This window comes from Scyliorhinus torazame, chromosome 1 (genome assembly GCF_047496885.1).
Source record: "Scyliorhinus torazame isolate Kashiwa2021f chromosome 1, sScyTor2.1, whole genome shotgun sequence".
In the NCBI taxonomy this organism is placed as follows: Eukaryota; Metazoa; Chordata; class Chondrichthyes; order Carcharhiniformes; family Scyliorhinidae; genus Scyliorhinus; species Scyliorhinus torazame.
Genome location: NC_092707.1, coordinates 315,385,732 through 315,399,142, shown reverse-complemented (window position 1 = coordinate 315,399,142; position 13,411 = coordinate 315,385,732). Strand labels below are relative to the sequence as shown.

The window sequence follows — 13,411 nt, the reverse complement described above, 5'->3', positions numbered from 1 at the left end:
ATAGGTTTGCCCCGGGGAGAATGGATGGGGGATTTGGAATATGGCAAAGAGCAGGAGTAACGCAACTGAAAGATCTGTTTGTGGATGGGAAGTTCGCAAGTCTGGGAGCGCTGACCGAGAAATATGGGTTGCCCCAAGGGAATGCATTCCGGTATATGCAACTGAGGGCTTTTGCGAGGCAACAGGTGAGGGAATTCCCGCAGCTCCCGACGCATGAGGTGCAGGACAGAGTGATCTCAAAGACATGGGTGGGGGACGGTAAGGTGTCAGATATATATATATAGGGAAATGAGGGACGAGGGGGAGATTATGGTAGATGAGCTGGAAGGGAAATGGGAAGAAGAGCTGGGGGAGGAGATTGAGGAGGGGCTGTGGGCGGATGCCCTAAGTAGGGTAAACTCATCGTCCTCGTGTGCCAGGCTAAGCCTGATTCAATTTAAGGTGTTACACAGGGCGCATATGACTGGAGCACGGCTCAGTAAATTCTTTGGGGTAGAGGATAGGTGTGCGAGATGCTCGAGAAGCCCAGCGAATCACACCCACATGTTCTGGTCATGTCCGGCACTACAGGGGTTCTGGGTGGGGGTGACAAAGGTGCTTTCGAAAGTAGTGGGGGTCCAGGTCGAACCAAGCTGGGGGTTGGCTATATTTGGGGTTGCACAAGAGCCGGGAGTGCAGGAGGCGAGAGAGGCCGATGTTTTGGCCTTTGCGTCCCTAGTAGCCCGGCGCAGGATACTGTTGATGTGGAAGGAAGCCAAGCCCCCGGGGGTGGAGACCTGGATAAATGACATGGCATGGTTTATAAAGCTGGAACGGATTAAGTTCGTCCTAAGGGGATCGGCTCAAGGGTTCACCAGGCGGTGGCAACCGTTCGTCGAATACCTCACAGAAAGATAGAGGGAATGGAAAAGAAGAAGGCAGCAGCAGCAGCCCAGGGGGGGGGGGGGGGGGAGAGGAACCAGAAGGACTCTCAGGGTTGTTAATATATATGTATAATATGTATAGGTCGTTGCTATAAATAATTGTATATTGGACTGTTAAATCATATTTTTGGAGAGTGTTTATCTGAGACAAGGCAGTTGCCTTTTAGTTTTAGTTTTTGTTACATATTATTTATTCTTTGTTTATAAAACAGGTCGTTGTTACTTATACTGTTATATTATTGTGTAAAGGATACACAATGTATTGTGATGGTTGACCAAAAATTTTCAATAAAATATTTTTAAAAAAATAAAAATTAATTCCAATAAGTAAAACGGGCTAACATTACAAATTTTATCCAATGGATCTTTTGAAATATATGGATCTTTTGAAATATTTCATACTAACTGAAAATGTATTTTATACTGCTAATCACTTTTGTTACATTTTTTAAAGGGATTTGTAACAGGTGGCAAAGATGGTATTGTTGAACTCTGGGATGATATATTTGAGAGATGTCTGAAGACATATGCTATCAAGAGAGCAGCCCTATCATCTGGCTCAAAAGGTATACCTTGGCATTAGCTTAACTAGATTAATGTATGTTCTGTCTATCGTGATATTTTTATATAGGTGATGGCACAATGCAAGGGATTTACATAAGAAACACAGTCCCAAGTCAGAATTTCTAAATAAAAACGTTCAGAGATCTGGCGGAACCAGGAGTGGGATTCTCCGGTCCCCCAACCACGGGTACAATCTTCCAGCCACCCTGCGCCAGAAAAGCAACTCTCAGCATGACCAGTGAAAGCCGGGAGACCCCGCTCCCGGGATCTACCCGGCTTGCAAGGCCTCGCGAGATTCAACGCAACCTCGTGAGACATTGCAAGGGGAATCTCGCCTACAATCGGCAGGATCACATTTTAGCAAATCTGCATATTAGAGCGAAGCAGTAAGCCTTACTCTAATGTGCAGATTCCCGAGGTATCTGAGGTTTTGGGATTCAATCCCTTCGCCACAGGAACCTCAGGCGAGCGCTGTTTGGTACTGGTCCCCACAAACAAGGACCAGGTGGAACGGCACTCATGAGGGTCTCTGAGGGGATTGGAGGCCCCCAGCTGCATGCCCTTTGGGCAGTCTGGCACTGAAAGGTGCCCAGGTGGTGCTAGCAAGGGCACTTCCAAGGTGCCAGGTTGGCACTGCCAAGCTGACATGTTTTGATCGGGCCGGTGTTGCCCGCTGTGGGTGGGCAGGGGACTCTGCCATGTTGCGTTCGTGCTGGGAGTGAGGTCGGGGATTCTTTTAAGGGCCTCGCAGATTGGGAAGTCATTTTTAAATGGCGTCCCGATCTCTCGCTACAACGAGGAGGTCCGGCGAGCGGAACCACTTATTCAAAGTGAGTCACGTTGAATAGCCACGTGTTTCTCGGCACTGCAAGTGCCGGGAAGCACGTGGCTAAATGCACTCACTCAGGGACTTTGTTCCCTTTTGGGAAAATCACGCCCTATGTGTTTCTCGGTGGCGTGCCGTTCACTGGCGGCGGGATTCTCTCTTCCTGCTGCTTGTCAATGGGATTTCCCATTGAAGCCACCCCATGCCTCCAGGAAATCTGTGGTGCGCTACCAGTGGGAAAAGAGAATCCCAATGGCTGGAGAATTCTGGCCCAGATTCTGCCTCCGTTACCCAAACGTTCACAATTGATTCCAGAGGAGGTTCAGGGCTCTCCCCATGACAAAAAATGATTAAACTTTGTATGCATATGTAATAAGAAACATAAGCATTGGAGCAGAAGTAAGCCATATAGATCCTCACGCCTGTTATCCCATTAAATATGGTCACGGTTGATCCCTGATTTTATTGAATAGCTGACCTAAAATCTTATTGATTGGTGACTACTGTTGTTCCAATTTATCATGTTTCTTCCTTTAAATGTAGGCCATGAGATTCCTATGTTTGGAAAGGCTAATGAACAGTGCAAGTTGGACAGCAGGGTAGAGGAATCTGGTTCTTCCGAACCAATGTCTGTTTTTTTTTTTAATAAACATCTTAAAATTCAGATGGGTACAGGGTGCCTCTAATGCCAGATCCCTTGCATAGTGAGTTCATTAAAACACTGATTGGTGGGATGTTGTTCCTGGTTTGGTTTCCTCCAAGATCTATCATTAGCCCTCTTCTATTTCACATGTACCTGCTCCCCATGATGACATTCTCTGAGACGCTGGCAGATTCCACGTAAAAGCTGAGAATACCAAGATCTACCGCACCATCACCTTTCTTGTTCCCTCCACTGTCTATAAATTGACAAACTGCTTATCTGACATCCAGTATAAACAAGCATAAATTTCCTCCAACTAAATATTGGGAAAACCAAAGCCATTGTCATCAGGCCTTGTCACAAACTCTGTTCTCCAGACATCAATTGCATCATTTTTCCTAATAAAAGGTCTGAGGCTGAACAGAACTATTTGCAACATCGGTGCCATATTTGCTCCTGAGATGGGCTTCTGACCATTTTTATGCATCATCACTAAACCTGCCCTTTTCCGCCTCCTTAACATTACTTGACTTCACCCCTGGCTCAGCTCATCTGCTTATTAGGAACTCTAATCTATGCTTTTGTTACCCTTAGAGTTGACTATTCCATTGCACTTCTGGCAGCTCCCCCATTCTACCCTTTATAAAAACTCGAGGCATGCAGAATCTGCTGCAGTGTCCTTACTCATCACCCCTGTTCTTGTTCGCCTACACTGGGCTACAGTTTAGTAATGTTTGCTACCACAGGGAGTGATCAAAGCAAATCCTATGTATGTATTTATGGGGAGGCTAGACAAACATGTATGAAAGAGAAGGAAATATTGCATTACTCTTATAGATTTGGAAGTATAAAGGTGGAAGGAGGTTTGAGTGGAACATAAATGTCAGCATGGATTAATTGGGCCGAATAGCCTATTTCTGTGCTGTATAACCCACATAACAATGTATCCTAATTTTGTGATCAATGGCAATTTTAATTGCTCCACCATGGACAGCTATGCCTTCAGTTGCCAAGTTCCTAATCTCTAGAATTCCCCCCCCCACACATATATCTCTCTCCCTCTCTTTCATCCATTAACACACTCTTCCTTAAAGCCTACCTTGTCACCTGCCTTAATATCTTCTTCTGCGGCTCGCCATCAAATTTTGATTGATAATGCTCGTGAAGCACCTTGGGACATTTTACTATGCTAAAGGTACAATATAAATATAGCTTGCTGTTTTTGTCAGACATCCCACCAGTTTTACCTTTCGTACAGTCGGGGAAAGGAAACCTGCAGCAGATGTATAATTTGAAACAAGATATTGAAATCTTCTGCTTAGTCGACCTTCCTCTCTTCCCAGCAACCCTTGATTAAGCTCCAAAGCTTCTGATCACTGGCAGGATCACTGTCTAAGGAATACCCCAAATGCAACAGATGCATAATTCCTTTGTGTAAATGATCCTGTCCCTGGAATTGAAGACAGCACAAGGACAACATATGATCAGAATACAATCACGTTTATGCAACCTATTGTCATTATACTGGACACAATTCTCTTGCCACGTTGCGCTCAAGCAAGAACACAATGCAGCCAGGGAATCCCAGGAGAACCCTCCAGCCGGCCTCCAGGGAGCCACCGCGCCTCGCGGGATTTACCCAAGTCCCACGAGACATTGGAGTCGGAACTCTGTCCAAAAGGGGCAGGACCAAATGACGCTCGCGGAAGTGGTCTTAAACTTACTTAAGACCTTCCTGCCTGATACCCACCGGCCTACCTCGATTCTCCAGTCTCCCAGGGAGGCTGCAACTGGGCGCCGTTCAGCACTGGTCCACACAAACATGGACCAGGCAGAACGGCACCCGGGAGGCCTCCTGGTTTCCCGGCAACAAGGGGTACACTCAACGGGGAAATCCATTGACAAGGTGGGACTAGAAGATCTCGCTGCTGGCCAATGGCGGACTGCCTCCATACCCACAAAACGTGTGGTGGGTTGTGTGGAAAATTCCATCCATGGAATGATATTTTCAATTTTTCAAAAAAATCTGGTGAATTTTGGAAAGTAATGATTAATGCATCTGAAATTTTTCAACTTTGTTTTAATATCCGGGTCAGAATTCATTAAGTCCTGGGGATTCAACTATCTTGAGTACCATTGTTGTCACCATTACTTTTTTCTAAACTCATTAAATGACTTATTTTTATGTTTCCTTGTCCCACTGATAGTTTATTGTCTACCTGCTGCTATCTGTGGGATACAGAACCTTCAGGAGGAACAGGGGTGGGGGCAAAAGAGGGGGAGGCATTGCACTATTAGTTACATATTCACTTACTGCAGTAAGGAGAGATGATATCTTGGGGTTGGCTTTAAATGAAGCTTTATGGATAGAGCTTGGGAATAAAAAAGGGACAGCCACATTGCTGGGTGTTTATTATGGACCCCCATGTAGTCCGAGGGAAATTGAGAAGTAAATATGTGCGCAATTTGCAGAAGTGTGTAAAAATAATAATAGAGTGATTTCAACTTTCCCAATGTTAACTGGGATAGTCATTGTGTTAAGGGCTTAGATGGAGCAGAGTTCGTAAAATGTATACAAGATAAATTTTTAGCTCAACATGTGGAGGGTCCAAGGGATGGTGCAGTGGTAGACTTAATTCTGGGAAATGAAGCCGAACAGGTGGTTAATGCAATGGTGGGGGAGCATTTTAGTGATAGCGACCACAACATGGTGCAATTTAAGTTTGTTATGGACAAGCAAAGAGACAAATTGCAGAAAAAGGTCTTGGATTGGGGGAGAGCAGACTTTAGTAAAATAAGGCAGGATCTGGCCAAGGTAGATTGAGACAAGTTACTGGTGGGGAAATCTAAAGAAGAGCAGTGGGGGGTGTTCAAAGAGGAAATGGGGAGGGTACAGGCCCAACATGTTCCCTCTAGGGTAATAGGAAGGAGTAACAAGCCCAGAGAACCATGGATGACCAGAGATCTACAGGATACAATGAGAAGGAAGAGAGGGGCTTTTAATAAGTACAGGGGGAACAAATCAACAGAGGCATTAGTGAAGTACAGGATGGAACTTAAGAAAGCAATTAGGAGAGCAAAGAGGGGATATGAGAAATCTCTAGCTGGTAAAAGTAGGGAAGATCCCAAGATATTCTATAAGTATATCAATGGGAAGAGGATAACTAGGGAAAAAGTAGGGACCAAGGGAGAAATCTGTGGGTGGGCGTCAGAGGACATTGGTAGGGTGTTAAATTAATATTTCATATCTATCTTCCCCCAAGAGAATGAGGAGGCAGATATAGAATTCGGGGAGAGAGACTGTGAGGTTATTGAGCAAGTTGTCAAAGGGAGGGACAAGGTATTGGAGGTGTTGGCAGACTTAAAAGTGGAGAAATCTCCAGGTCCGGACAAATTGTGTGCCAGGTGCTGTGCGAGTTTCGGGAGGAGATCACAGGTGCCCTGGTCCAAATGTTTAATTCTTCTTTGGCCATGGCAGTGGTGCCAGAGGACTGGAGAACCGTGAATATGGGCCCACTATTTAAGAAAGGCTGTGGGAAAAGCCAGGGAACTGCAGGCCAGTGAGTCTCATGTCAGTGGTGAGGAAACTAATGGAGAAAATTCTGAAAAAGAGAATTGATCTCTACTTAGTGAAGTAAGGTTTGATCAGGAACAGTCAGCATGGCTTTGTGAAAGGGAGGTCATGCCTAACAAATTTGATTTAATTTTTTGAGCACACGACTAAGTGTGTAAATGAGGGTAGTGCAGTTGATCTAGTTTACATGGATTTCAGCAAAGCATTTAACAAGGCCCCACACGGGAGACTTATAGAGAAGGCAAATGCAGATGGGATACAGGGGAACTTGATAACGTGGATTCAAAGCTGGAAGCAGAGGGTGATGACTGATGTCTGCTTTAGTGACTGGAAACCAGTGTCTGTGACATACCACAGGGATCTGTGCTGGGTCCCCTATTATTTGTCATTTATATAAATGACTTAGATGACTATGTGGGGGGGTAGGATCAGTAAGTTTGTAGATGACACAAAGATAAGCTGGATGGTTTACAGTGAGGCTGAGAGTCTTGGGTTGGAGGGGGATATCGACGGGATGGTCAAATGGGCAGAAAAGTGGCAGATGGAATTTAATCCTGAAAAGTGAGAGGCGTTACATTTTGGAATGAGCAATTTGACGAGGAAATATTCATTTCCCACACTGGGAAGTCCTGAGGAACAAAGAGACCCTGGCATGTTTGTAAATAGATCTCTAAAGGCAGGTTAATAGGGTGGTGAAAAATGCATATGGTACATTTGCTTTTATCAATCGTGGCACAGATTACAAAAGCAAATAAGTCATGTTGGAGTTATATAGAACATTGGTGAGGCCACATCTGGTGTACTATGTGCAGTTCTGGTCGGCACATTATAGGAACAATGTGATTACACCGGAGTGGGTGCAGAGGCATTTCACCAGGATGTTGCCTGGGATGGAACATATTAGTTATGAAGAGAGGTTAGATAGGCATCGTTTGTTTTCACTGGAGCAGAGAAGACTGAGGGGCAACCTGATCGAGGTGTACAAGATTATGAGAGGCATGGACAGGGAACAGCTGTTCCCCTTAGTTGAAGAGTAGGTTACAAGGGGACACATGTTCAAGGTGAGGGGTGGGACGTTCAGGGGGATTTGAGGAAAACGTTTTTACCTAGGGGGTGGGGATGGTCTGCAACGCACTACCTGGGAGGGTGGTAGAGGCGGGTTGCCTCACATCCTTTAAAACGTACCTGGATGAGCACTTGGCACATCTTAACATTCGAGGCGATGAGCCAAGTGCCGTCAAATGGAATTAGGATTGGCAGATCAGGTGCCTTTCATGCGGCAGTGCAGACTCGATGGGCCGTAGGGCCTTATCTGCACTGTATTTTTCTGTGATACCTACAATGTGGAAAAAAATTGTAATTTAAAAAGTATTTCATTTTCATTTTGTCCATTATTAGTCTTGTCTGCATCTGCCCTTAATGTCCCCACATTTCCCTCTACCACTCTCTAAATATGTTTATAAAAACTTTTGCTGTTAGTTTTAATATTTGTCTATTCGTAGTCCCTTTTAGCACTCCTTGAAACTTTCCTTGCACCCCTTTGTTGCATGTTACAGCTCTCCCAGGATTCTGGATTTCCACTTTTCTTTGTGTATGCCTCCTTTTAGTTTAGTTTGATACTTTCTCTTACCATACCATTTCTGTAATGAACATCATCTACTGTGGATGTGTAAGTGGCAGACCCTTCCACTGCTGGCACAGATGAAAAGCATTGGCCGGAGGTCAACTGATGTCTTTTCTTTCTGGCGGGCTCTCCTTTCTGCCATGTGGTCATTTCTTTTTCCCTTTGCTTTTTCCACACTCTTCTTACTGGTAGTCTCCAGGCACTCCAGTCAGCAGTGACAACTTCCCATGCATCAACTCCGATCCTAATAAACTTGAAGTTTCACTTGCAGACATCCTTGTATTGCAGATGAGGGTACTTGTTGGCCTATGTCAATACTAAGCTTGCCATGGAGCAATTAGTTGGGGACGTGGCTGTCATCCATTTTGCTCACATGACTCAGAAGGGGCATATATTCTGGGTGTAGTCCATCGTCTTCTGAGACGGGCAGGTGCCTAAAATATCTTGCCTTATTTGTATGTTGCTTAACTACAGAAGTGGAAGCAATTTTTTTAATACTTCCCATTATTTGTAGGTTTACCCATTAACAATTTACTGTGGTGAATCCATTTCTCTTCCCTTTAGCGTTTGCTCTTATTTAAATTTCTAGCTTAGTTTGAGACTTTTCTTTCTCCTAAAAGCTAATATCAATACTATGGCTATTATTTGTACAATGTTCCCTTATCATCAGATTTTTACCTAATTCTAGTTTGTTACTCATCAATAAATCTCAGATGACTTGTTCCCTTGCCTGATCTAAAATACATTGTTTTAGAAAGCATGGAAGTTCATGTAAATCTTTAGGAACCACAGGTTAAACTCTAGCTCGATTATTGCGTTCAGTTCTGGACATAACACTTTAGAAAGGGTATTAAAACCTTGACGAGGGTACAAATGAGGTTGACCAGAATAGTATCAGGGTGAGGAAACTCAGCTAGTTGTTAGTTCTCAAGAACAGCAGAAACAAGTCTGTTCCCTGTCCATGCCTCTCATAATCTTGTACACCTCGATCATGTTGCCCTGCTTTGTCAGTAAATAAGATCATGGCTGAACTTTTACATCAACTGCACTTTCCTGCCTTCTCCACATAGTCCTTTAATTTCCCTTGGTGACCAAAAATCTATCTCAAACTTGAACACACCCAGAAAACACAGTCCCCTGGGATAGAGCATTCCAAATATTCACAACACTGAAGAACATAGAACATTCAGTGCAGAAGGAGGCCATTTGGCCCATAGAGTCTGCACCGACCCACTTAAGCCCTCACTTCCACCCTATCCCCGTAACCCAATAACCCTCCTAACCTTTTTGGACACTAAGGGCAATTTAGCATGGCCAATCCACCTAACCTGCACGTCTTTGGACTGTGGGAGGAAACCAGAACACCCGGAGGAAACCCACGCACACTGGGAGAATGTGCAGACTCCGCACAGACAGTGACCCAGCAGGGAATCGAACCTGGGACCCTGGCGCTGTGAAGCCACAGTGCTACCCACTTGTGCTGCCCATAAATAATAATGCTGCCCTTCATAATAAGAGAAATTTCTCCTCATCTCAGTCCTAAATAACTGGGATTGTTCTCATTACGGCAAAGAAGGTTAAGGAAAAATTTAATAGGGATGTTCAAAATTATGTGGGGCTGTGACAGAGTAGATAGAGAAACCTTTTACATTCCACCGTGATATTCCGGCGTCGTTACGCTCTCGCTCAAGCGAAACGGGGCCGGTGAAGAGTGGGGAGGGCAAAAACGAGAATTGCGCCAGGCGCCAAACAGTTTGCGATGCAATTGGCCCGCTCTCGTAGGCGAAATCGGGATCTCGTCGTAGCGAGGCGAGAAACCAATTATCACCACTTAAGCCCAATTTCCATACAATTAACGAGAGCCACCCCATATCCAACGGCCTCCCATCATTCAGCGGCCTCCCCAGCAAATGCTCAAACTGCACCGATTAGTACTCCTTTTGAAAATCGTGAACCTGGCAGAAGGGCTTCTGTGGGGAGCCGAGGAGGTGGGTAGCCATCTATGCTCACACGCAAAGAGCCCGGGGGTTCTGGGTTTGCCGCCCCATTGCTGGGTGGGGGACCCTCCATAGGGGTGAGCTACCATAGGATGGTGAGAGGGAGGCACTGGAGGGGCAACTAGAACAACAAAGAACAAAGAAAAGTACAGCACAGGAACAGGCCGTTCAGCCCTCCAAGCCCGTGCCGACCATGCTGCCCAACCAAACTACAGTCTTCTACACTTCCTGGGTCCGTATCCCTCTATTCCCATCCTTTTCATGTATTTGTCAAGATGCCCCTTAAATGTCACTAATGAACTTCTGGGTCGCGGCGATGCAGAGCTAAGCCGCGCGAGTCGGCAGCTCCCGCAGAAACGGACTTTTGGACCCGCTAACGGAGCCCCAACAGACCTGTTTAAAAAAAAAAAAAAAAAAAAACCCGTGGGGAAGAACGGAGGAAGCCCCCTACAGCCCTGCATGGACCGGACCCGCAGTGAAACGGCAAGGAAAGCGGCCCTGGAGCAGCGGGAGAAGAAAGAAGAAAAAAACAAAATGGCGGCACCCTCAGACAGAGAGGAGATGAAAGAGTTCATCAAGTGCTGCTCCGAGGAGCTGCGTAAGGAGATGGTGGTGCCTATACTGGCAATGGTGGAAAAACTTGGAGCAACCCAGAAAGCCCAAGAGGTGAAGATTCAGGAGATCCAGGAAAAAGTGAGTGAGAACGGCGACGAGCTCGTGGGCCTGGCGGAGAGAGTGGAGTGGCACGAGGCGCTGCACAGGACGTGGGCGGGAAGACTCGAAGACCTGGAGAACAGATCAAGGAGAAACAACTTGAGGATCCTGGGTCTCCCAGAAGGAATGGAGGGGGCCGATGCCGCGGCATATGTGGGCACAATGATCGGGACGCTGATGGGTGTGGAGGCCCCCCCGAGATTGCTGGAGCTGGATGGGGCGCACCGAGTGCTAGCGAGGAAGCCCAATGCAAAAGAGCCGCCAAGGGCGATGGTGGTGAGATTTCACCGGTTTACGGACAGAGAGAGGGTCCTGAAATGGGCCAAGAAGGAACGGAGCAGCAAGTGGGACAGTGCAGAGATCAGAATATACCCGGACTGGAGCGCGGAGGTCGCGAAGCGGAGAGCGGGTTTCAACCGGGCCAAAGCGGTGCTGCACCGGAAAGGGGTGAAATTTGGAATGCTGCAGCCAGCGCGACTGTGGGTTACACATAATGGCCAACACCACTACTTCGAAACGCCCGAAGAGGCGTGGACCTTTTATATTAGCTGAAAAATTGGACTCTAATTGAGGGTTTGTGTGAGAGGGGGGTGTTTGAGGGGTGAAGTATGATGTTTGTTGTACATAGGGGGTCAATCACGCGCAGGAAAGGATATATGGGCTGGGGGAGAGGGACAAGGCCATGACGGGAGCAGCGCCATGGGGGGCGGGGCAGGCTTTGGGAAGCGCGGGGTTTTTTCCCCGCGCGCGGCAAAAAAAAAAGGGCGGGAAGGGGACAAAGGAATGTACATTGATTGGGAGAGTCCCACACAGGGGGGTTAAAGGGATGGCGGGGGAAGCCGGGGTCAGCAGGTGTCAGCTGACTTACGGCAGGGATATGGGGGGAGCAAAAAAGCTAGACGGGGATCTAGCGGGGGGGGGGGGGGGAAAAGGGTTGCTGCTGCACTGGCCGAAAGAGAACGGGACACAGAAGAGGTGGCTGGGACGGGGGTCCCCCAGCTGGGGGACTGGAGAGTGAGGGAGACGCAGACAAGGGACTGGCCCAGAAAAGGAGATGGATAGTCGGGGGGGGGGGGGGGGGGGGGGTTGAGAGTCCCTCCAATCCGGCTGATAACGTGGAACGTGAGGGGCCTGAATGGGCCGGTGAAGCGGGCTCGAGTGTTCGCGCACTTAGAGGGACTGAAGGCAGATGTGGCAATGCTCCAAGAGACACACCTGAAGGTGGCGAACCAGGTCAGGTTAAAAAAGGGATGGGTAGGACAGGTATTTCATTCGGGATTGGACGCAAAAAATAGAGGGGTGGCAATTCTGGTGGGAAAGCATGTGTCATTTGAGGCCAAGACTATCGTAGCGGATAATGGAGGGAGATATGTGATGGTGAGCGGTAGGTTGCAAGGGACGTGGGTGGTGTTGGTAAATGTATACGCCCCGAACTGGGATGATGCTGGATTCATGAAGCGCATGTTGGGGCGCATTCCGGACTTGGAGATAGGAGGACTAATAATGGGAGGGGACTTCAATACGGTGCTGGACCCAGCACTGGACTGCTCCAGATCAAGGACGCGAAGGAGGCCGGCGGCGGCCAAGGTACTTAGGGGGTTTATGGATCAGATGGGGGGAGTAGACCCATGGAGGTTTGCAAGACCGCAGGCCAGGGAATTTTCTTTTTTCTCCCACGTGCATAAGGCTTACTCCCGGATAGATTTCTTTGTTCTGGGCAGGGCGCTCATCCCGAGAGTGGGGGGGACGGAGTATTCGGCCATAGCCGTTTCGGACCATGCCCCGCACTGGGTGGAACTGGAGCTGGGAGAGGACAGGGACCAACGGCCGCTGTGGCGGCTGGATATGGGACTGCTGGCCGATGAGGTGGTGTGTGGGAAGGTGAGGGGGTGTATTGAAAGGTACTTGGAGGCCAACGACAACCGGGAGGTGCGAGTGGGGGTGGTATGGGAGGCGTTGAAGGCGGTGATCAGGGGAGCGCTGATCTCCATCAGGGCTCATCGGGAGAAGATAGAGGGAATGGAAAGGGAGAGGTTAGTGGGGAAGATCTTGCGGGTGGACAGGAGATACGCAGAGGCCCCGGAGGAAAGATTACTTGGGGAAGGCGACGGCTCCAGACGAAGTTTGACCTGCTGACCACGGGCAAGGCGGAGGCACAGTGGAGGAAGGCACAAGGGGCGACTTACGAGTATGGGGAAAAGGCTAGTCGGATGCTGGCGCACCAGCTCCGTAAGAGGGCGGCAGCGAGGGAAATAGGGGGAATCAAAGATGGAAGGGGAGCCACGGTACGAAGTGCAACGAAAATAAATAAGGTGTGGAAGGACTTTTATGAAGAGCTGTACAGATCCCAGCCCCCAGGGGGGGAAGGGGGGATGAGGCGATTCCTGGACCAGCTGGGGTTCCCGAGGGTGGAGGAGCAGGAGGCAGTTGGTTTGGGGGCACCAATTGGGCTGGAGGAGTTGAATAAGGGTTTGGGGAGCATGCAGGCGGGGAAGGCCCCGGGGCCGGACGGGTTCCCGGTGGAATTCTACAGAAAATATGTGGAC

The 13,411-nt window shown here is 47.9% G+C and overlaps 1 protein-coding gene across 3 annotated transcripts in view; it reads left to right on the top strand.

Moving 5' to 3' along the window:
- LOC140424335 (echinoderm microtubule-associated protein-like 6) overlaps nucleotides 1–13,411 on the top strand; it is a 755,202-nt gene that overhangs the window by 402,704 nt on the left and 339,087 nt on the right. For all 3 annotated transcript variants that reach the window (XM_072507857.1, XM_072507856.1, XM_072507859.1), the window contains one exon: nucleotides 1,378–1,489. In XM_072507857.1, the coding sequence (XP_072363958.1) occupies nucleotides 1,378–1,489 (112 nt within the window). The remainder of the gene's footprint in view (nucleotides 1–1,377; nucleotides 1,490–13,411) is intronic.